Raw genomic sequence first — 26017 nt, 5'->3', positions numbered from 1 at the left:
TTAAGCGAACAGGAGAGCTCTCTCCCATCGGCTTACAGGCGCTACATTAGAGAGCTTACAGTGTAGTCTAAGTCATGGAGAAAGCAGGAGAGGGGACCAGGCAGAGACACTCTTAAATATAGAGCACAGCTTACGGATACAGATACACAAGCAACAAAGGAGGTGCGGGAAAAGAGAAAGAAACGGCTGTTCAACGGCTGATAATTACTTATGAAATGTTTTTCCCTCTTTAATAAACTGCCTTTGTGCAGATTGTTAGCCACTAGTGATGCTGTTATCTCTTACCAATTGGCTTTGGTGTAGAATCTATCACTTTATGCAAACTTCAGTTTTTCCATTTACAGTGTATTTGTTCCTGCTTGGGCTAAAAATGAGACCACAAGATGATGAACTTTTCTTCATTTCCTTTCTCAGAGTATGATTTTGTAATACAAGAGCAAGCCATTTTTTATACAAAAGAGAACAGTATTTTTCCTTCTTCAGCCTTGTACTGGCCTTGAACTTTTTTTGTGAGGGAAGAGAAGGTAAAGGTCCATATTTTCCTTCTCTCCTTTTCATCAGGACCTATTATAGCTAACTTGGATTTTAAAAAAAAAGGATGGAAATAAATCTTCTACACTCTTCCATATATCCTCCTACATCTTTTATGTCACTTTATATGAGCCACTTTTAGCTTCCACAAAAAAGGCATTAGCAACTTTTATTTTTTGCCTCCTCTCTATAGGTTGTCACAGCAAGTGAGAGATTCTGAGAGTGTGATATAGCCACTGTAGTGTCATACATTTTAATAAATAAAACAGATTATTTGATGGACTTTGTTACATGTTGCCATGTAACCTCCTTTCCACACATATCATAAATCAGAATTCTTTTTACTGATATCAGATGATTTTATAATCCACCCTCCCACAAAGGAAATAACATTTTACAATAGTGTGTGTTACTTTTACATTATTGTCAACACCAAATGCATCACAATGGCATCCTACCTGCTGATGGAGCCAAAGAAATTCAATGAGAAAATTACTGGAAACAATAGATTGAATCCCAAAGGGAAGAAATATCAACAAACAGGTGGAAGGGTGCATTAAGAAGGAAATAAGTGAACATATGGTCAGGAGTGGGGGGTAAAAATGCATTCCAAATGAGACCCAGGAAGGCAGGGAGGGAGAGAGAAAATGAAATCACAAGCTGATGGGGAACAGGAAGAAAGCTGAAACAGACATTTCCAAAATGTGTTTCTGTGGATTACCATTTTGGAATCATTAAAGATATATTTAATTTTCGACAAAGATTTAAAATAAATATAACAACTAGAAAAAATAATCAGTTGTTTATAAATTTGTGATAAAACCATGTCATTTCCAAAAGATGATGCAGTTACCAATGTGTTGTACCAATCTGTACATTTTCCATGCAATTTTTACTCTTAATAGATATACATATATTGATATATAACATAATAAGAGTGGACTATAATAAAATTATCTTAAAATTTACATTCTGTATTGAGCTAGACAAAGTGGGGAAGGTAATATTTTTTACTGGACCAACTTCTACTGGCAGAGAGACAAAAGTTCAAGCTTCATAGAGCTCTTCTTCTGGTCTGGAAAAGATATGTACAGTGTCATAGCAAAATACAAGTTGGGATAGATTGTTAAGCATAAACCATTAATGCTTGTTGCAAGAAACCGCTTAAAAATTAAGTGACCAATTAATGCTTGAAAGCTTATCTTTTCCATCAGCAGAAGCTGGTCCAATCAAATATATTAAAACAAAATTTATTTTAATATAAAACATTGTAACTACTTACTTATGCTAAACTGTCTTTTAGAGTGGAGGGAGGTAAGGGGAAAACACAGGACCTGATCACTTAAGCAAGTGAGTAATTTGAATAAGCTCAATGTCTTCTAAAGTTACTTGTGCTTAAATGTCTGCAGGACAAAGCCCTTACACAGCAACTATTCTAAGCACTTCTAGTTAATTTTATTTCCTATCTCAAATAAAAGGTAACTGGCAAATCAATCTGGCAGTCCCTTTACTGCATGGTTTTACTGAAATAGTGTTAATTTAACCATGCTACTAATACTTATCTTTTACTTAAACCGCTTAGTAGTGACACAGCCCAGTTCATCACACCCAACTTCAAAGGATTAAAGACACAAAGAAGAATCATTCCCACACACGTTGGTACTCCAAAAAAGCCAAAAAACAAACTGCATTTGTACAGTACCTTTCAAAGATAGGCTTTAATTTCATCTCCTCCCTTAGTGCTGTTCATATATTTTAATGCCAAAAGGGACCATTTATGATCATCTAGTCCTGGGGTGAGCAAACTTTTTGGTCCAAGGGCCACATCTGGGTGGGGGAATTGCATTCAGGTCCATCAATGTATTGCTGGGACAGGGAGTTATGGTGTGGGAGGGAGTGCGGTGTGCTGGAAGGGGCTCAGGGCAAGGGGCTGGGGTGCAGGAGGGGATGCAGAGTGCAGGAGGGGGCTCAAGGCAGGAGGATAGGGGGCTCAGGGCAGGGAGTTGGGGTTCAGGGTGCAGGAAGGGTTCAGGGTGTGGGCTCCAGCCCGGCACCACTTACCTCAAGCAGCTCCAGGGTGGCAGCAGCGCACAGCGGGGCTAAGGAAGGCTCCCTACCTACCCTGGCCCCGCATCACTTCCGGAAGTGGCCAGCATTTTCAGCAGTGGCTCCTGGAGGGTGGGAGGCAGGGCAGGCGGCTCCACCGCGCACTACCCTTGCCTGTGGCAGGGGCGGCTCTAGACATTTCGCCACCCCAAGCATGGAGGCATGCTGTGGGGGGCACTCTGCCGATCGCCGGTCCCGTGGCTCCGGTGGATCTCCGCAGGCATGCCTGCGGAGGGTCCGCTGGTTCCCCAGCTCCACTGAAGCTGCGGGACCAGTGGACCCTCTGCAGGCACGCCTGCGGGAGGTCCACCGGAGCCCTGCCTGCCGCCCTCCTGGCGACCAGCAGAGCGTTCCCCGTGGCTTGCCGCCCTAAGCACACACTTGGTGTGCTGGGGCCTGGAGCCACCCCTGGCCTGTGGGTATCATCCCCGAAGCTCCCACTGGCCATGGTTCTCCTTTCCTGGTCAATGGGAGCTGCAGGGGGCAGTGCCTGCAGGCAAGGGCAGTGCACAGAGCCCTCTGCCCTCGCCCAGGGGCCACAGGGATTTGGCGCCGGCTGCAGCTAGGAGCAGCATGGGGCCAGGACAGGCAGGGGGCTTGCCTTAGCCCTGCTGCACTATGGGGCTGGCAATCCTGTGGGCCGGATTGAAAGCACTGACTGGCCAGATCCGGCTTGTGGGCTGTAGTTTGCCCTCCCCTGATCTCATATGACCCCTCTCTGCATAACAGAAGCCAGTGAAACTCACCCAGTAACTTGTGCATCAAGCCCATAATGTTATGTACTGTTCATAACTCCTAGACAAGAACAGAGAGGTAGACAGCTACATCTGCGGTTATGATAGGAATTTCAGAGGGTAAAAATATTAATCTTTGTGGCCCTGATTCTGTGGTACCTTATATGTTGTATGATCAAGACAAGACACTATAAGTTTTAACTTGTCTATAAGTTCAACAGAGCCTTCTCTAGTGCTATATATATAACTTTAAAAAAATGAAGCAGCTTTCAAGCTTATATAAACAGCTGCCACAGAATTTACATTTACTGTAAGTAATCAAAACATGTTTATCATCCTTTTGCAAAGAGTGGCAGTAAGTTTTAAGAACTATGGACTCCTTCCAGAATGTCTTCCATTAAACAATTGATATCAACTGACTCTTCCCATTGTTTTCAAGGGGCTTTGAATCAGACCCTTTTCGGAAAAATGTTTTTTGTTCACATGGCAGTTACAAAAATATATTCCTGAATTACATAAAGCATAAGTGGGTGAAAGCTGTGGACAATTAATTGAGAGACTGCAATACGCCTTGAACAGCAAATAATTTAACATGCAGGGATACACGTTTTAAATTTTGAAGAATTTTTAGATTACTACTAAATACTTTAGAGCTATATTTTACATTTTGTAGTACATTTTTCAAGTTATACTCACCCTATTCCTTGAGCTATATGTTCCAGTTGCCGACACATGCAGGATCGAACTTCATATTCTACATCTTGGCAAAGCGATTTTACCAGTGGAAGAATTTCCCTTTTAATGCTAAAAATTTGAACATTTTAAATTAATATGAAGAACTAAGTATGTGTAAACTCTATTTAATGAACACATCTGATTCTAAATGGTTCACAGTAATCTTAACTTAACCCTTCATACAGCAATATTTAATATTTATAACCTTTATGAGCAGGTGTTGTAGAGCAGGGTGATAAAGTACAACTGACAATTCTGAAGCTTATAATTATAAATAGTATAGAACTTTACAGCATATTTTTATAACTAAAATAAAATAAAAAATGGAATTTTCACAGTAGAGTATTATCCATATTCACCGCAGTTTGTTAATATTTCATTTGAAGGATTTTCAAACCTTTGAAAACATTGTTTAAGTATAGTGTTACTTTTAATAAAGATACTTAATAACCAACTTCAGTACAATATTTGGACAGCTGCTGTATGAATACATATGCATTGTATAAATTGAAATGAAAGTCCTAGTTATGTTTGTCATCATCAGCTGCTTGCAAACATAACTAAATAGGAATTTTAATGAAAATGGCTGTTTTATAAAATTAAAAACTAGGGTGCAATAACTTAAGTCCACTAATCCAGACATTAGACTGATCTGTTCCAGTATCCAGTAAATCAAACAAGACCCTCCAAATCAGCATTTATATATTTTGTTGTTGACCAGTCCTCTATTACATTCTAACAGATTCTGCTACAGCATACAGACAGTTCTGTCCTAAAAAAATACAGTCCACACAATGTGAATGGACTCAACAGGATAGCATTATCCCAGCTGTGGGCATGAAACACAGAAGCTTAGTTTGTAAGATAAACAGGGTTTTTTAATGTGTTTTTGCAGATCCATCAATCTAATCTGAAGGGACTATTGAGCAGTTCACCCCACTGTAGAGTAGGAAACCATTTGCCAACCACTTGTCCATAATAAACATGGTCTTTAAGATATTATAAGACTCTACTAAGTGCAGAGTCCAAGGAATAGATTTCCTAAACATCAGAACAACTGGTTTGTGCAGCTATGTCTTCCATCTTTTTCACTCTTTACGGTGGAAGAGGCCCCAGTGAAGTAGGAATAAGTGCACACTGGACCTCTGTTGCAAGACCTGACCTACATAGTCCTGGATGCTCTTTGGTCCTCCTTTGGAGGAGGTTTCAAACAGTAGAATTTATAGTTTAAAAAAATCCTTATTTCAGCCCAGATAGAATTTAAGGAATCTTGAAAAACTTAGAATACAGAAGGAAAGGAAATCTCCAGGCTGATATGGAAACCTTGTGCCCACTTTGGGAAGAAAATCTTGAAGAATAATATGTCTTTATGGAAGGTGAGGTCCAAGTCATCCTGTGGTTGCACAGCATCTAACTTTAACAGGGCATCAATCCTGAGTGGGACCTTGGACATTATCACAATACAGACAATAAAATAAAATCAAAAAAGGAGACCTGCTCAAGCGTTTCTAGTATCCAAGCTTTTCTAGCCAAGAAAGTATTTCCAAGAAGGGATGTTTGAAATGGAATAAATTGAAAGAGAACAATTCCGTTTAGTCTTCAGAAGGGTTACAATCAAAGTCAGATTTCAGGAAAAAATAAGAAGTCTAACTCTAGACAGATTCTGTTCATGAATATTGTAATTATTATTTAAAATAGCAACATAGATATTCATAGCACTATACAAACACATACATTACAAAGGCTTCAATCTTGCAAATTGATTATTTGCAGATTGACCCAGCATTCATACCAAGTAAATTGTTATTAATGGTAATAAAAAATTTTGGTCATTCCTTCCCTTTCATATAAGGACTCTGATGTCCAATTCTTTACTTGCAGCTGGAGTTATGAGCTGTTTTACCTGGTCTTTCTAAGATTTCAGATTTCCAGGAATCAGATTTAGATCCTCTGTAAGCCACGGTCTGTGCATGCTTACAGTACGACAGAAAGTCCCATTCTGTTCTATGTACAAATGAAGGTTCTTTTCAAGGCCTCATGAAAGGGGTGGAGTGGGGGCAGGGCCGGGGCCAGCGGGGGTGGGCTTTTGTACCTGTATATGAAAAGGTGTCAGTGTCAGGGCAGCCCTCGTGCCAATGTACTAGTCCTCATGTGGCCTTTGTGGTGATCTGAGTTTGAGATCCCTGCTGTAGAGGGACCTGGGGTCTGAAACTTGGCCCAGAAAGGTAATCTCAAGGGAACCCTTATCTTGAACCTTGAGACTCTGGGAGTCTGGTAAGACCCTTAGAAGGCTCTGAGGACACCAATGTCTCATCTAGACAATCCTGAGGCATGGTTATTAATGTTGTCTGCACAGGAACAGCTAGTCGAAAAGGGCCTATTTAATACAGGGCTGATTAAACTGATGGTAGCAGTTAAATAAGGTAGTATGGATGTTGTGGTGCAGATAGCTTCTAGGGCTTCTACTCCTGTTAGTTATTTCTAGGTTCTGCACTGCTGTCCAAATCACTGACTTTCAGTCTTGGAAGTGGAGGAGATCAGGTCAACAGCAGTTGGCTACTGCTGTGTCCCCCATGCAGTAATGACAAGAAGAAAATCCCAAGCAAAGAATTCTGAAATCTGGCCACACAACTCAAAAAATTTAGAAACAAGATTTTGCCTTTAAGACAAGAGAGTTTTAAGTTTACTCATTCCTTTACTGGAGACTTTAAAATAGATTTTAATGAAATACATCAGGAAGGCTTGGAAGAGTCTGACTGCATGTGAGGGGACAGAATTAAACTGTCAGGCTCATCAGGAATGGGGATGCTTTCCTGTTGTTTTTGATAGGCAGGCATGGTTATGCCTCCAAAAGCTGCAAGCAGGCTGAAAACCATTGTTTAGATCTGTGGACTTCCTACACAGAATGATAATCTGGAGAAATGACATGAAAAATGGTGCTTCCAAGGTAACCTCTTGACTGGTCAAAGAATGTACACAGGGAAGTTGAAATCTGATGAAAACAGCAATGTTTGAACATGCTGAGTACTATGACCTACCTAATGAACATCACTTATAGTTAATTAGTATTATGATGGATGGATCTGTAAGAACAAAAGCATTCAATTTTTGTACAATAGAGACAATTATGTAAATCTACTTCTTGTAATATTATCCACTGGCAAAGACATTGTGATAAACATTAAATCTGAAACACGTACACACAAACTACTCACATATGAGTTTCAAACTTGTTAGCTAATTTTCCCAATATTTTACAGCTAACTAAGCGAGACTGAAGTGTTTGGGAAAGCTGTGCCTTGGAAACAAGTGGATTCAGGATCTATATGGAAAAAATGGGAGGAAACATTTACCAGTAAAAAAATGTATTCCTGTTGTTAAAAAATCTAGAAGTACATAATACAAATGTCAATTACTTTTTCCACCAAATTAGGTTGTGATCATAATAATGCACACATTAAGACTACTAAGAATCTTGCATTTTAATATTCAGTACCAATTATAGTATTTACCAAATGTATCTCGGCCCAAATTCTAGTTTATGATTCACATCACAGTTATAGCCACTACACCTTTGCAACATTACATCTATCTTCTTGTGTTTTTATTTAGAGAATAAATTCTATAAGCATATTTATAGATATTATTTGAGGAATTTTCACACAAAGAGTCCCTTGCTTGGAAAAACCCAGAGGAGGAGGAGGGAAAAGAAATAGTATGAATCTCTTCTTGCCAATTTTTCTCCAGGGACACCCCCTTTGATGTGAACTCTGGTGGACATATACCCTTCCAACCTTGAATATCTCTGGGATCCATAGGGAAGGGATTCCATTTCCATGTGCAGCCATGACCCACTGCTGCTTCTGCTGGAGCTGTGCAACCGTTTACTGGATCTCCTCCACGATCCCAGAGGATCAGCTGTCAAAGGGAGCCAGAGGAAGATAATATGCCTAGTTGTATTATCTTCTGATGAGAAATTGCCACGGAAACTCATGTGCAGAGTAGGGCAGGGTGCCTCAAAGAAGGTTACCTCCCCTGCTCTGCCTCAGCTCTTCATTCAACCTTTCATGCACAACCCCAGCAGAATTGAACACAGGCCTGAAAGGGTAGCAGTGCTGCAGACGCAGCCCTTCCCATCAACTTACTGTGAAAATGTGAACAGATGAACAAGCTAGAATTAGCATACAGAATGTGTTACCCATTATAACATTTAGTGAGGAAATAAGTCATATGAGTTTTGTAGGTACCACATATTATTATTATTTCATATTTGAACAATGGAAGCACCCAGAACATGTCAGAAACTTTCCAAATATTTGGCAAGACACAGTCTTTTCCCTAAAGTGCTCCGAATTTAAGACAGTTCTCCAATTTCCATTACAATACATAAAATGAGAAGAATCTAAGTGTCACAATACAAAAATGAAATAATTAAGAAAAGCCTTATATCATGTGGTCTTATCCAACTGCTGTCCTAAAAGTGCCTCAGCAATTGTATTACACACAAGGTACATTGTTATGAGGCCATCCTATCATTTTATTGTGTTTTAAGGAAAAAGTAGGAAGCAAGTTGACATTTTCCCTAAGTGATCATTATTTAAATTACATTACAGAAACACATTGGTTCTAGCAAAATAAATTTATTTTGTTATTGTTAGCCTTTTACCCTTTAAAAGCTATTTTAAAAGCAACAATGGATTTCATTTATAAATGTTTTTATAAAGCACAAATGATCATTAAGGGGCAGTTGATAGAATTCTTCCCTACTACCAGAGCCATAATGTAGACACAAAATACACAGTTTCCAGGCTGACCTCCAAATAAAGACCTCAGGCTTTGACCCGATGAGAGGAACTTGAGGGTTTAAGTCTACTACACCTATAGCATAAAATTAAGTTCAGTGCCGATACAGAAGTTTAAATTACTAAAACAAAAACTCTTTTGTTAGAACATTCTTCCACTTTTACTATCATCTTTGAAATTGAAAACACAGACCCTCGAAAGCACTTTATTGATATATCATTTAAAAATACTGTAGTCATTGTTTTTTGATGTATACAAAAGCCTTTTAAGATGACCTCCCATCTACCCACAACACATTCTTTTACTACACTATGTTCCACACAGTAGCCTGATTTTCACAGGAGTTGATCGCTCGTTACTCCTGTTGAAGCAAATAGGAATTGCAGGTACTCCAAGCTTTTGAAAATCAGATCATTATTCATAAAAATTTTCAATCTATTCTCCCTTAATGTTTCCAGGAAAAAGTAACATTACCTCATGTCTGATAGTTTCTTTCGGCAAGACTTCTATTACAGCAAGAAGAGTTTCTAGCCACGCATTACTGACACCTGTTAGACACAAATGGACTATATGCATTATAGGTCAGTTATATGAAACAACTCCTGATTTGCAGCAGTCAGCTCTTCAATGAACTATACTTCTAAATGACATACAGTTACATTCAAAAATAGTTACATACTTCTATCTGTTTGAATATATTTCATTAGAAAAGCAGGTTTTGCTGCATTTTGGGGAGGGGAGAATTATTCTATTACTTGTTTTTGGACAACTGTTTGAAGATGACAATTTCCTCCACTTAGAAATAACATGCTATTTTCTTTAATTTACTTATGTAAAAAACTTTCTATTTTTGCTTCGAGTCATTTTTTATTTTTCTTGTATTAAGAAAATAATTTTCAAGAAGTTAAAAGAAAATCTCAACATTATGAAAAATATACTATAGTCCTTACTTGTGCTTGCTCAGGCACAGATTCCAGTTAATCCACTGGAAGTTTGAACTAAGGACCGCAGGATTTCATGCACCAAACAGAAATGTATGTATTTGTTTTATTCAAATTGAAGGAACCTTTCAGCTAAATAACAGTCTGCAGTAAGGTCAATATATAGAAAACCTTACATATAGCAAGCCAGTCCAAAAAAAATCATCAATTAATAAACTCACAAATTGGTATAGATTGCACGTATTGTTTTAAATAGTACTGTACAACCACTAAGGAAACATAAACCACAAAGAACCAATCAGTTATCAGCACAGCATCATGATCCTGACCTGTATCCCTGTGTTCCAGATTCTGTAGAATGATGTGTAGGAAGGAGTGGGAATAAGTATGAATGGACACTGACTCCTCTTGTTGAATAGTCAAAAATGCAACAGCAGCTGTTAACTGCATTTCTCCCCCTGCAACATGCAGGACCTCCTGTATAATCAAAAAGGGTATTTATTTAAAAGGATGAGCCAGAAATACATTAAAAGAAAATTCCCACGTTTATTCAGATCCTAGGAACCAGTATATAAGAAGTTAGATACAAAACTATCCTTAAACAACCACTTTCTCTTAACAGCAATCATTTAGAGATACTCTAATCTCTTTTAAACTACATCTTCACAAATTCAGATGTCTTATAAATCATAATAATATGAAGTTTTCAAGACAAATAAATTAAAGTGGATCATAATGTTTGACATTGATTAGCAAGGAAAAAATGTAGCACACATTACAATTTTACTAAGCTTTTTAGTTGTGGGTCCTGTTCAATTATTTCTGTGTTTAGGGGTAGATGCTTTCTTTATGTATAGTAAGAAAATGTCAGAACAAACCAGCCAGCATTCATTTCAGTTATTCATGGCTTAGAGAGATAAATATTTTGTACACCTGGGAAGGGATACCAAATTGCACAAAGTTATTTAAATTTCCATCACCAATTGATATCGAACATAAATAAAATTTTATAGTACAGCCTCTTAATAAAAACAGCCAAAGATACATTATGTTATTTATTTAAGCACTTCTCTATTTATAGATACTCAACTTTATCATGAACCAACCTCATTTATTAGAAACTCATTCAGAGTGCCTATTCTAAAGTTAAATATTAATAATAATGATGATTAGGGCCCTACCAAATTCATGGTCCATTTTGGTCAATAATACAGATTTTTTAAATCACACATTTCATGATTTCAGCTATTTAAATCTGAAATTTCATGGTATTGTAATTGTAGGAGTCTTGACTCAAAAAGGAGTTGTGGGGGGAGTCACAAGGTTATTGTAAGGGAGTTTGCAGTACTGCTACCCTTACTTCTGCGCTGCTACTGGAGGCGGCACTATCTTCAGAGCTGGGCAGCTGGAGAGCAGCGGCTGCTGACTGAGAGGCCAGCTCTGAAGGCAGTGCCACCGCCAGCAGCAGTGCAGAAGTAAGAATGGCAGGGTATGGAATTGCCATCTTTACTTCTGCGCTACTGCTGGGGGGGTGGGGAGGAGAAGGGGCGCTGCTTTCAGAGCTGGGTGCCCAGCCAACTGCCACCAGTCTCTGGCTGCCCAGCTCTGAAGACAGCGCAGAAGTGAGGGTGGCAATACCATTACACCCCCTAAAATAACCTTGTGATCCCCCCCTGCAACTCCCTTTTGGGTCAGGACCCCCAATTTGAGAAACGCTGGTCTCCCCCGTGAAACCTGTAAAGCACACAAAAGACTAGATTTCACAGCCCATGACTCATTTTTCATGGCCGTGAATTTGGTAGAGCCCTAATGATGATGATATGGTAGCGAAAATGTGAACAGGTGTTCATTTGTAGAGAGTTCATAGATTATTAGGGTTGGAAGGGACCTCAGGAGATCATCTAGTCCAACTCCCGTTGTCAGAATGAAAATGAAAGGCCATATCTAACTAGATCTTTCAAAGTCATTTAGACATATCCTAACATCTGCTATATGTAACCTGTATGAGTCACACTACTCACTACCAATATGTACATTTTGCTGGCTATTACTAGAATGACATTTTAAGTGGTTTTACTGCCTAATTTGCTATTAAAATACGATGCATGTTTTACTTATGAATCCAACCTTGGTAACACTTAGCTTTCTCTCTAGACTGATCAAGCTCAACCTATCAGTTGATATTTTTCACAGATGTTTATATGGTTCTTTTTTAACATACATATTAGGAGACAAATTCTATTTAATGAAACAGCAAAGAATATTATCTAACTCTTTAGTAAAAACCAAAAACAAGCCTCCAACAGACTTTCTTTAAAAAAAAAAACACACACACAAATTATAGGCATAAATGTGACAGACAAAAGATGATCCAGGCTTATGACTTGCTTACAACTGTCATGCAATGATTAGTGCATTTATCATTTACGTAATAAGAGGTGAACAATAAAGAAGTCTCAGTACATAAATGTCAACCAGTCAGACTGTATGCGCAAGTACCCTTTTTCAAAGTAGCTGAGCTAAAGGAAAACTGTTATTCATCTCAAGAGCTGGGTGTGGGCGTTTATAGCTGTGGATGTTTCTACCAGAATGCCCATTATCCAAGTAAAATTAAGCTGTGCTGGGCAGCTTACCAACTACCAGTATAATAAAATGTTCATATTCCTTAATAAGGATAGGTTGCATTTATTTTTTGTCATTAAGGGTCATATACTGCCCTTGTACAACTTCCATCAACACTATTGGGAGTATTGCCAAGGAATAAAGGTCAGCGTATGGTCTTATAACAGAATGGTATTGGGGATCAGAATAAGCAAGCACATAAACATCTGGTTCTCAAACTACACCTTTTACAGTCATTCAAAACAAAAAAAAAAGGAGGACTTTACCAAACAATTAAGAAAGAGGGTAGAAGAAACTGGACGTAAAGAGCATGAATCAAAACATGAGTTCCAGGATACAGACAGGATCTAAAGACAGCACAGATAATTCTGGCCCCTTTTTAGAGTTATTTATGAAGAAGCTCCCATCTCGCCTCCTGCCCCTTGTGCTAAGATTTATGTGAAAGACAAGATTGTTAGTACATTCTAACTACAAAAGGGCTAACTGCAAACAGTGCAATACAGAAAGTGGTATTGTTGATTTTATCTATCTGACACATTTTCCAAACTTAATAGGTTTTTAAATTTTGGGCTGAATTGGCACTTTGGAGATGTACGTTTCTGCAAGGTTAAGCTGAAGTTAAAAAAATCAACATAGATTTTGTAGGGATAGAAAGCATCTGATTTCAATTTTAAATATGTTCAATGGGTACACAACATAAATAGGGTTACTTACCAACAACTCAAGATTCCAAATGGGTAGCTCCTCCACAGATCCACACTCTCTGGATAATCATGTGTCAGAGCCACATTCTCTGGATGTGCCTCCTCATGGACCTCGGGAGACATTGAAATGTAAATTTCTAGATTGCTTAAACATGTGCCTGCATTGATGTCTGCACTGAGAACTGCAGAGTTCCACCTATTAAAATGTGTCTGGCTTCCATCCCCACTTCAGTTCCATAGACCTTAAGTTGGACATAAAAATGTATGACAAAAGACATCAGGTTTGTGAGTGTAGATCTGTCGAGGAGGATACCCATTTGGAGAATTATGATTATGGGTAAGTAACTTCTTTTCTAGTCATGGGATCTCCTTCACAGATTCCCACTCTCCAGTGGCAAAAAAGCACTAATCAGCAAACTCAAAGGGATTCAGTGTGATGTCAAAAAAACTAGCTGGTTTTGGTGAACTGTCCTATTGAAAAAGGCTAAGGTCTAGCAGTTAAGTTCAGGCAGCTACAGCTCCACAATGCAGAAAGCACTGCAGATTTCTTCAGTTGGAACAGATGAAATTTCATCTCTAGTGAAATGTGATTTATGTCCTTTTGGAATAGATTTTCCTTGAAAGAATGCTGCAGTTTATCAACTCTGTATTTGTGTTAATATGGCATAACCTTTTGATGAAGAAAAAGAAAGAAAGAAAGAAAGAAAGAAAGAACTGATTAGATTTGAACCCAAAGTCATTTTAGAGTGTAAGCAAGGGTTAAGAGCAGCATCACTATCACTTCCTAACCTTGTGGAAACAGTAAGAGAATTTGTCAATAGCAACTGCAGCTTACAAAGTTGACAAGTTGGTGGATAGTAAATTAAAAAAATAGTTTCATAGATTACAAAATAATTTGTTTTGAAAATGACTTTAGAATGGATCGGATAGCACAGGAAAAGGGCCTGATATGTAGGAGCCAAATAATACATAACTGAAGTAAGAAACAAAGACATTCACAATTTTGAGAAGCCAGAGTATTGTAAGCTTGTGGGCTCCCTTTCCTTAGAAGGATGCAGACACTTATGTTAGGTGACCGACTGCAGCTCTAGATCAAAATTAATTGAATTTTATTCTGACGTCACAACATTTGGAAAAATAGCTCTTAATAAAGAAAATTCAGCTAAATAAAGGCCTTCAAAAAACCTCATTCTGGTGACACTGAGATCCACCAAACCATGGAAATCAAAAAGGAAAGGAGCTGTCAATGCCAAATACAAAGGAGTCATTAGGTGCACAGAACATACACTGAGGAATATATCTAAGCCACCTATGAATCTGCATTTCAGTGATTACCAAGGTTCATGAGGAGGTGCATGCAGATATCCAGATGGTGGGGGATCTACGTAGGAGAACCCATAACAAGACATCAGTGTTTTTCAACTGTAGAGAATGTACAAAAATTTCATATACATGATTTTATTTTAATTTCTGAACTATGTATATCATAGCTGATTTAACCAATATAACACAGTACTGATGCTCAAACTTGATCATACTTTCTCTGAGTTATATTAAAAGGGTCTGAAATTTAATCTTGCTTATCCCAATCTTAAAATCTGTATGGTAAAAGGTGAAAGCTTTTTGTTTGACAGTTTATTTAGTTGTTTTGTTCTGAATATTTAAAATAACAAATATAAAATTTCCATGGAAATTTTTTCCTTCCTGTGTAATTTCTGCAATTGCACAGGCAAGATTACCAGGTTTCATTTACCAATTTCTGCCAACAAGTAGAGATAAAATTCTTAATCCAGACAGTCATAATGTCTTTCAATTACCTTTTCCTCAGTCTATTTTATGCACAGCATTGACAAAAGGAGCATTTGTTCTTACCTGTGAGTTCTGCGAATACATTCAAACACCAAATGAGGAAGATGAGTTTACCACTCAATTAGCTCATGGTGATAAAAAGCCGCAGAAACACATAGCAATTACTATGTCTTTCACTTTACAGTTGTAGATATAAATTTACAAAAGTGGGTGAACATCATTATTCCATCTCACATATGGGAAACAGAGGTGCAGAGAGATTAACAGACAATTCAATTCCCTTTGAAGTGAGACAACTCCCACTATTTTCAATAGGAATTAGATCAAGTGACAGCTATACAAAATTTCCAGTTACTGGTCAGTTCATGAGCAGTAATATTTCTTCAACAGACATACACAAAAATCAAACATAACAAAAGCCTGTCAATGCTAAAAAATATTTGCAATCAAAACCAATAAGAGCATTTATCAACCCATCCAGCAAAAATAGGAAAATAAACTATTCCTCGGTTAGGTCTGGTCTAGATGGAGAGTTAGTGCACAGCAAGCTGGAGTGTAAATCTACAGAGCAATAGTGTGCGGCCCACTAACTGACTGCATGGACCTTGCTACTGTGTGATAAAACTTTCCTAGTGTGCTTTGACCATCTCTTGTTTCAAACAGCAGTAGGTCAAAGCGCACTAGGGAACTTCCAGCATGCAGTCCATGGTCCACACAGCCACCTAGTGTGTGACATGCTAATACACGTAGATTTACACCCCAGCTTGCCATGCACTAACTCTGACCTCCCACTTGGTAAGGCTACTCCCATCTTTTCATGTACTGTGTATTTATACCTGCTACTGTATTTTCCACTCCATGCATCTGATGAAGTGGGTTCTAGCCCATGAAAGCTTATGCCGAAATAAATTTGTTAGTCTCTAAGGTGCCACAAGGACGCCTCATTGTTTTTTCTCCAATAGACAAGCTCTTAATGAAAGTAAACAGATAGTAAAGCAACTGTTGGAGGAACGGGTTATACTAATGTCTATAGACATTAACAAAACTCACATGTATTTCACACAGTTTAATAGGGTTTAAGGCCAGAAGGAACCATGAGATCATCTAGTGTTACCTCCTGTATACCAAAGGCCATAACATTTCACTCAGTTATCTCTGCATTGAGCCCAATAACTTGTGTTTGACTAAAGCATATCATACAGAAGGGCATCCAGTCTTGATCTGAAGACATCAAGGGATTCATCACTTTCTTTAATAGTTTGTTCTATTGTTTAATCACCCTCACTGTTAATAATCTGAGCCTAATTTAAAATTTGAATATGTCTGGTTTTGGCTCCAGCCATTGGCTCTTGTTATGCCTTTCTCTGCTAGAGCCCAGTATTTTCTCCCTGTGAAGGTATTTATACACTGTCACCAAGTCACTTCTCAAACCTCTTTTTGATAAATTGAACAGACTGAGTGCTTTAAGTCTCTCACTGTAAAGGCATTTTCTCCAGCCACTGAATCATTGTTGTGGCTCTTTTCTGAACCCTCTCCAAATTTTTAAACATACTCCTAAAAATGCAGACACCAGAACTGTATGCAGTGTTCTGTTATCAGTCTTACCAAATGCCATATACAGAGGTACAGTCACTACTCCCCTTTATACATCCAAAGATCACACTAGCCATTTTCGCCACAGCACTGCATTGGGAGCTCACAATAATTGCTTATCCACTATGACCCCTACATTTATAAGAACAAAATCTCCTTTTTGCTATATATTGCCAGAAAGTAAGTAAATAAAAGCAATAGAAGAAGTACCAGCAACCAACAGGCCAGCAACATTTAATGAACTTTGGTAGAAAATGGCCTTTATGGAAGTGAGAATCTCAACTTTCAAGTGTCACACAATTTAAGAAAAAAAATAAATTTAAGTTGCTGATTTTTAGTGCACCTTCATTTCAAGAAGTCTCTCTACCAAAGCATATCATAGCATCAAGAACATCTCAGATGTAATTCGATTCAGTATTTTAAACAGTAAATTCCAGAAATTCTTCTAGTCAGCAAGTTAGTTTCGAAAGGGGCCTAGAAGGAGAGACTGGAAGTTTATGTGGCAGTTAAGTGGAAAAACTAGAGTTAAAGTTAATGAATTTTTAATAATTTTGCATCCTCAAGCCACTTTGTTTGTGTTTTCCCAAAGCTATTTGCATATTTTTATAAAAAAAGTCTATTGAACTGGCCTTAACATCACTGAATCTGATAATGGAATTGACTCAGCTGTTTTTTAAACAATGTGTCAGTTCATTTTATTCCTCAGTTCTGAACATCTCTTGTTCTGTTGCCATTTGTTCAGATGAAAGAAGAGAAAAACAGCTCTTTTATAAAAGCCCACAAAGACAAGACCAAGTTGACCCATGATGCTCAATATAATAAATGCATCTCTGCAATATGGAACCAAAGGCACTTCTGATAACAAGGGTGTACTGGAGCATGCATTTAAGTATCCTGGAGCACAATACCTTCCAAGTAATCACATTGCTGGATTGCATACACTACAGAGCAGGAGGCTTGCTGATATATTTGTTCTTGCACTTTTAATCTAACAGCTCGTAATGAACTAGATGGAATAGGTACGTCACAGATTCAAAATTAAATTGCTTTAATTTCTAACAAATATTGTATTGTCTCTTAAACAGCCTCTCATTTTAGTAGGCTGGAAAAAAAGAGGACATACTATGAGACTATTTCCTTGAGCAATTTGATAAAATATGAGAGAAGTAATTTCTTATGAGTACTGTCTTGCTCCCTGGTCTATGTTTTCCTGGAATACTTTTGTTAACACAGTAACGGTATGTCTACACTACCCGCTGGATCAGCGTATAGTGATCGATCTATCGGGGATCGATGTATCACGTCTTGTCTAGATGTGATACATCGATCCCCGAACGCACTCCCCATCTACTCTGGAACTCCACTAGGGCAAGAGGCAGAAGCGGAGTCGACAGGGGAGCAGCGGCCGTCGATCCCATGCTGTGAGGACACGAAGTAAGTCAATCTAAGTCGATCTAAGATATGTCGACTTCAGCTATGCTATTCTCATAGCTGAAGCTGCTTATCTTAGATCGATTCCCCATCACCCCCCAGTGTAGACCAGGCCTAAGTATAGAATAGGCAGACTGAAAAACAGATAAAGCTAAAGGAAAAGCTATAAACATAGTATGTTAGTATAAATAGTTAGTCTCGGCAAAAATAAAATAATGAGAGGAGTGAAATACAATATATATATATACTGTTGAAAAAAAGAAACAAAGGACCATTTTGCTAAATCCAGTCATCTCTAGAGGGAAAATATCCTATTTTGAACTGGTCAGATGTTCTAGAATAGAAATCAATTATAAGAAGGCAGCCCTGTTTGGAGCACCCTTCTATAGTAGTCCATGGCATGACACATGCACCTGCCTCAGCTTTTCCTACGTCCAGCCATAAAAAGAACAGTCTTTCCCAGTCTCCACTAAAAATCCCATCTTTGGCATCATTTACTCAGCTACATATACAATAATACATAGAACCCTCACAGTAAAAACCATTCTCCCAATTCCCATAATAAAACATAGAAATGTACAGTGATTTTCCAAGCTCCTTGTTAGTGAGTTCACAGTACTGTTTCCAGTTTCCTTCTGCCCTTGTTCCAGGGTCCCACACCTCCAGGCCATCATCCTGAGAGTGACCAACCCCATGATTCTTCTGTCTAAATCACAGTCTATCAAGTCAGTTCCACCTCCCTGTACTGACTATTCATTCAGCTTAGGAAGGTACTAAAACTAGCCCCTCTGCTGGTCTACTAGCCCTCAGCGCTTTTCAGCCTCCCATTACTGTCTCTCTGACTAAGGAAGATCAGCAGGCTAGCCCCTTTTGGTGGCTCCGAGCTATCAGCCTCCTAGCATTAGCCCTTCTAGCCCAGAACAGTCACCAAACTATCCTCCCTGCTCTCACCCTAGCCAATTCCTCCATCCTCCAAGAAAGGCCAACAGAGATTTCCTCTCTCTACATACTTTCCCAAGAAGCTCTCACTTACCCCTTTCCTAGCTTCTCCAGTTTCTGCTCTCAGGCAGTCCTGACTCACCAAGTCTCTCTCTCACTGAGTCTCCCCCTACTGGGTCCAAGTGCCCTCTTTAAACCCAGTTGGAGTGAGCTGTTGAAGCACAGGTGCACTGGCCCTGGTCCCTCTTAAAGGGTCAGTGTCAACTTGTGACATCAACCATTTTTAATACATCTTTGTTGTAGAGAAAAAACTATCATGAAAATATAAGAAAACCTGTGAGCCTCAGGCATGCCACTCTTTCTGTATCACCCACAAACTTACCCCTGTCACTGAGAACATAAGGAAAAATTCAAGAAAGAAAATAGTTTGCAACTGTTACAATCATTTTTTTCACCTCATTTCTAAAGGTTTCTGGGATTGGATTGCTCAGAATGTTCTTAATGGAACATGACAATTTTCATATCTACTGGAGGTCAGTGATTCAAATACAGCTCAGGTCAATAATGAGCCAAATTTGTTTCCAACAGTCTGAAATAAGCAATATCAATCCACTCCTTAGAAGACAGTTGTCCATATCATGAAGATCACCATCAAAATGTATATGTTGGCAGATTCAGCTAAAAACAAAGACTTCAAGGATATGAAGAAACTTGACACATGGTCCCCTTCAAACCATGGATGAATGAGTCATATTGTCAAAGAACCTGGCAGAAACTTAATTTTTAATCTCCAGGCACTAAGGCACTCCATAGATATAGCACTTCAGTCTCCACGACTCTCAGTCTGGCACCTTACTCAAGCATTAAATTATACACATTGAAAAAGAGCTGTTGCAATGATGTTGAAAATGAAGCTGTCCTCAAAATCAGCTCTTCAGAACTAAAATTTTCCAGCATTTGTCTTTAAGTTAGCATTGCATTTCTTTATGTTCAGTACAGACATACCCACTCTACTAATTATAGATCAATTCAGATTGCTTTTTAGTGAGAGGCTGTACAAAGTACTGCCTCTTAGAGGTGTCTGAGGGGTGGTATGTAATTGTCTCAGGTCACTGGGTGGGAGCTCGAGCTGGTTTTGCATTGTGTTATTGAAACAGAACTCCTAGATACTGAACCTGGCCCTTGCTGCTGCCAACTCAGACAGGCAGAAGGGTTACATCAGCAAGAGCTTGAGAGAGCCTGAGATCTTTGAAATAGCTGAGTCAGTAATATTGCTATCTATTGCATTCTTTACAGGACTAACAAACTATCAGCACTGCTGGTCTTAGGTTGTTGCAAGAACTTATTTATTACTAGCAGTCAGTTGCCTTTGATCTGAGTATTTCCTTTGAGCCTGAGGCATCAGTAGTGCAATTTAAGTATTACTTATCACAAAGTCTAAATAGCGATGAGCAGCCATTAGTTATTGTTGGACTTTAAAAATAAATAAATAAAACAAATAATGCAGAAAAATGCAGCAACAAAAACAGATGGAAATATGGTTGAAGGAACAACATTTAGAAGATCAGAGGCTAATCTGAAAGCTCTGACTATTAAAACAGATTTTTTCTTTGCTTTTTGTGAAATTGAATTAAAGTTCAGGCTTACTCTACAACTTTAGCTGAATGACAATACACTGAACCAATGAAACATCAGAAACATCCCATCATTCAAAATAAATTCTTAGGCCTTCTCCTGATGGGCAAAAATGATGTGTTGTTTAATAGTGCTAGTTCAACTGAGTTAGTTTAACTCAACGGACAAGAGCAGCAAAATGCAGGCTAATGCATTTGAAGCTATGGAACCTGGCTGTGTTGTAGCCGTACATGGCTACAAATGTGTTAACCCACATCTTAATGGGGCGTCTCAATCATGTTAAGCTAACCCAACTGAACTAATAAACACCTTTTTTGCCCATTAAGATATACCCATATTGGCTGACTACCATGCACGTAGGGAATTCACCAAACACCTAATAATAGCTGATTAAACTTTTGTGGACATCACATACACCATGGAAAACTAAACACAAAATTTATAATTCTGGATGGTAGCATAAAAACCTCAATGTTTGTCTCACAGAAGATGGAATCAGGCTGAGGAAATGATGCCTGCCAATTTGTACCATTAAGACTGACTGGCTAAAGATTTCTCCATAGGTTGACAGAGAATGGTAAACTTTATAGTGATAATTAATGATTAAAATACATGTTCCATGTACAATGAATTGGTGTGGAAGATCAATAAGGAACATCCCTTTCAAATTAATATTGATACAATATGATCTTTAAATCATACTTACAAAAGCAGTTGTTTCTCTTGTTGACTTTATTGCAATATTTTATTACGAAAAAGAGTATTCATAACTTCACATTTAGTAACTTACTCTGATTTTTGGCAAAACCCTCCGAAGTGTCTCTGCAGGATTCTGTTGCATCAGGACTGGAAGATTTGCAACCACACTTGTTCCTTGGATGTCTTGACCAGAACTTACAAAAAACACACACACATTTTAAGTATTATACTACAAGCTGTCCTCAGGTCACAGATTTCATAGTGAGGACAATGACTACTCATATAACAACTATATATATATATATATCCTGAAGGGTTTTTTTAGTTTTAAGAAGGTGGTTGAAGATAAGTCACATGCAAAAAAACTACATTAAAATAATGTAAAGAATAACTTTCATGATAAACATAAAATCACAAATATGCTGTTTCTAATGTGAAATGTTCTAAGCATATATATCTAGAAAAAATATAAATCATTTAAAAGAAAAACTATTTCACACTGGAAAGTCAAGGCATCACCCTAATGGAGATTTCTTTAAGTGGCTTGCTAGCATAACAGAACGCAGATGATAAAGCAGACGGATGATAACTTTACTCTAGATATAATGCAGTATCATTATAAATACTAGATATTAAGATCTCTCTCTTAATCAAACTGCTGCTTTCTCTTTTCACCATACAATAGTAAGACAGTCAGTACATCTGACCACTGTCTGCACAGTCACACTTTTTCCTTTGATATCTTGATAAGACCTTACAAAAAATACATACATTTGAAATTGTGTAACATGAGCTGACCTCAAGCTCACAGCTTTCATAAAAAGGAAGACAAAGCACCTTAGTAGAACAGCTGAAATAACATGCTCCTTTCTTAAGATGTCATAGATAAGCAGGAAAGACAGCAGCAGAGATTGGGAGGAGGGAAAAGTTAGGATAGTGAAAAATATTAAGTATGGAAACTAAACTAAAATCTTTATATTCTGACATAAACTTATCATTTTGTGTTTAAAAATATCAGATTCATTTCCATACTACCAGCCAGGATTAAACAGATGTCACCACCACAGGGAAAACTAAGTTAGAGTATACTTGTATCTCTTGCAGTTGGAAAAGTTACCCTTATGAGACACACACGGGTAGGAAAGGAGAAAAAGAAATTACAGAAGATCCAAGAGTGGAGATTGGGATAAAGAAACAGTGAAGGAAGGGCATGGGATGGAAATACAAGAACTATCCAGCAGGAGCATGAGTTGTTGAAAGAGACTTCTAAAATACTGGAATCCCCATATGAGAAAGAACAAGGGACACCTGGGCATCTAATGACAACCACCGAATTAAAAGCTGTAACTCATACTAACCATTGCTACTTCAAAGTTTTATAACCTGTTATGATGAACAAATCAAAACTTGTTTTAAATGGCTAAAAAGCCCAATCATACATAGGCACACAAAGCACACAAGCAGCTTCCTTGGAGCACGACAATTCATTTGCAATGCATTATCATTTAATTCATAATATGAATAAATATTTAAAAAAAGTAATTCATGCAAACTCTTAATTGCCTACAATACTTCTATATACCATATCCGGTCCAGATGATCATTATGGTAAGGGTAAAAGGTTCTTTATTTAAAAACATGAGCTGGATTAAATAAGCAACCATTTAGCAAATATAATGATCTCAGTAAACTTTTTATTCTGGCTTGAATTTAAAGTTTTGTTTCTAAGTGGTTCCAAAAGTTCCACAGAGTACTGAAGCTAAGAGTCAAACTATTACTGCAGCAGTTAGAGCTTGAAAAGATCTTAAAGAGTTCCACTATAACTTCTAACTTCACCTATCAACATTTAATCTTTTTGAAGAACAAACATAAATTAGTTGCTATATTCAGCTACAGACAACTAATCCAATTTAACTCTATTCTGTTAAATGAATACCACAATGCCTTTAAAAACAAATATCTACCTGATAAAAGTTTCTACAATAACCTGGAAACAAATGTAATTATTGTGGTTATATTCAATGGAGTCTAGAATGTCTACATTGAAACACTGGAACATGTTACAGGAAAGATTTTCTTTTTTCTGTGCATAGAAAACGGTATGGTGCATCAGTAGAAAAATTCAAGAAGGTATTAGTTGATCATCAGAATTAATTTGTTAGTGCCCTGCACTCAAATACATTTGTGATACTGGCAGACTAGTCAACCAGTGTCTGATCTATAACAGCTTAACAGGAGGCATTGCAATTGTAATCAAGACAATCCACTTATGTATCGTTATCAAAGAAATCTTAATTAGGCTAGCAATCCCCAGCTTGTTCACTTTGTATTGATAAGGATCAAAAAATACTTGCTAAGTGTATTTGTCTGTGGTTTACCTATGCTCTGCTAGAAGAAACCAAATTAGCTTGTAGATGCTAATTCTTTTTCATGTTTTGTAATACTATTATTACTATACTCAATTGTCTCTAGATCAAGAGGGATATTAACATTTAAGTGAATCTTTGGAAGTAATACTGTTATTGTCCTCATGTCTCTTTGAAACTTATGATTGTGAAACATCTGTAAACTATTTTAGTACTTTAAATGGCTCTTGCAAAGGGCATTATCTTTGAATGGCCATTGAATAAAGATCACAGATTATTAGCATATGCTTTTCTTCCCAGTCCACATGGTGAAGTTGCCTGTCAGCTTGCCAGCATGCTTCAGCTTCAGCTATAAAAAAAGGAACCTCAGGCCTCATCCTGCATCTCTAGGCTGCTGAACTTTGAACAGGGAAAGTTTAAGCTTTGGTCTGAGATCTTCCAAATATTTATTTTGAATACCCTGGAAAATAGTATGGAAAGACTTTAATACACTTTACATATAGCTGTTTTGGATTTTGACCTGTTGGAATAATTTAAAAGAAACTTTTGCAAGCCAGCATATATAACATCACTCCTATATGAACACTGAAAATCACTTGTATGTATACGATTTCTTAGACTTTAATAACTCTCTTTTCCTTTATTAATAATTTTAGTTAGTTTACTAAGGATTGGCTGACAGTGTGATATTTGGGTAAGATCGGAAATTCATACTGACCTGAGGATAAGTGTCCAATACTTTGGGATAGGTATAAATTTAAGTATGGTGAACAGAGTTTTCAGAAACCCCTCACTATGTTAGACTTGGTTGTCTAGATGGGAGCCAAGGGCTGGAATGCCTGAAGGGGACTGTGTTTGGCTTCTTGTTAACCAGTATGGTACTACAGATTTGTTATTGGTTTGGTGTATTTAATTATAGAATAAACAACCAGTTTGGGGAATTGCCTGCCCTATTCCTTGCAGTCTTCCCTGAGTGTGGCAATCTCAGTGTGGCTCGTGCAGTCACCCAAACACATTTGGTGTAGTCTGGTTAGGACACATATTACAACAGCTTAATTGGGTTTTGATCAGAACCCTCATACTAATCAACATTTAATTTTGATATTGAGAGTTTTAAGGGTTAAAGATTAGTTACAATGAGTGAGCTATGAACATATCACAGTCCCTACGGAAAAGGATAAATGGACACAAATCAGATATTAGGAACGGCAATATACAAAAATCTGTAGGAGAACTCTTCAATCTCCCTGGATGCACAATAGCAGATTTAAAGATAGCCATCCTTTAGCAAAAAAACTTCAGGACCAGACTTCAAAGAGAAACTGCTGAGCTCCAATTCATCTGCAAATTTGACATCATCAGCTCAGGATTAAACAAAGACTGTGCATGGCTTGCCAACTACAAAAGCAGTTTCGCCTCCCTTGGTTTTCACACCTCAACTGCTAGAAAGAGGGCCTCATCTGCGCTGAAATTGAACGTAACTCGTTATCTCTAGCTTGCTTCTTGCTTTGTATATATAATAGTATAAATATACACAACATCGACACCAGTTTGCCCGCTGAAATTTCCACTACAATGCAATACCGACAAAGTGGGTATTCACCCAGCCGAAAGCTGCATGCTCTAGTAACGTTCTGTTTAGTCTATAGGTGCCGCAGAACTCTTACGCCGCTTTTACAGATCCAGACTAACATGGCTACCCCTCTGATAGCCAATGAACATATGAAGGATGTCTTGAAACAAAAGCCAACTGAAGATTTGTGCTCACAAAGAGAGTTATCCTTTAAGTGAAGAAAGCCCCAGATCAAGCAAAACTGAACCTGAAAATTTGCTCAGGGACAGTGAACCAGAAAGCAGGCCTCTCCATCTTCACCGCTGCCAGATGCCAGTTACAGCAGAAAGCAAGTCAGAATGCAAACAGTGAAAAGACAAGCAGAATCTTGAGCATGAAAAAGAAATGATAGAATTCAAGTTAAGGGAGAAGCAAAAGATTGCTGACATTGATGGAAAAAGGAGGAGTATAGGAATGCACGTATCAGCGGAATGCATTGCTCGAGGAAAAGGCTCTAACTGCAGGCAACATGGATCCACGTTCAGTAAGGTAATTCTGGATTCCAGTAGATTTTTAAATATTTTGGATGTTTTCTACATTTTCAAATATATTGATTTCAATTACAACACAGAATACAAAGTGTACAGTGCTCACTTTATATTTTTATTTTGACTTTACAGAAATATTTTCAAACTTTAAAAAATACAAATCGGGATATAAGAAATTTCTTTTTCAGTTCACTACGAGGAATGTCAGACTGTATTCATTTTATATAAAACACTGTACAATGCATCAAAAGAAATAGTAATTTTCAATT

At 37.8% G+C, this 26017-nt stretch overlaps 1 protein-coding gene across 3 annotated transcripts in view; it reads right to left on the bottom strand.

Annotated features, from left to right (window-relative positions):
- Nucleotides 1-26017, bottom strand: part of PPP4R4 (protein phosphatase 4 regulatory subunit 4) — a 123359-nt gene that overhangs the window by 51321 nt on the left and 46021 nt on the right. Inside the window, exons 1-6 of one of the 3 annotated variants that reach the window (XM_032782911.2) lie at nucleotides 21374-21461; nucleotides 13187-13287; nucleotides 10180-10327; nucleotides 9384-9457; nucleotides 7322-7428; nucleotides 4068-4175 (exon numbers count right to left, since the gene is read on the bottom strand). In XM_032782911.2, coding sequence (XP_032638802.1) covers nucleotides 4068-4175; nucleotides 7322-7428; nucleotides 9384-9457; nucleotides 10180-10300 — 410 coding nt within the window. In that variant the 5' untranslated portion in view covers nucleotides 10301-10327; nucleotides 13187-13287; nucleotides 21374-21461. Of the gene's footprint in view, nucleotides 1-4067; nucleotides 4176-7321; nucleotides 7429-9383; nucleotides 9458-10179; nucleotides 10328-13186; nucleotides 13288-21373; nucleotides 21477-26017 lie in introns of those variants that run through there. The other 2 variants (XM_075065658.1, XM_075065659.1) reach the window with 2 other exon arrangements.

Source organism: Chelonoidis abingdonii, chromosome 4, assembly GCF_003597395.2.
Source record: "Chelonoidis abingdonii isolate Lonesome George chromosome 4, CheloAbing_2.0, whole genome shotgun sequence".
NCBI classification, from domain to species: Eukaryota; Metazoa; Chordata; order Testudines; family Testudinidae; genus Chelonoidis; species Chelonoidis abingdonii.
Note: the sequence above shows the minus strand (reverse complement) of the source record. Positions and strands in the feature narration are given on the sequence as shown.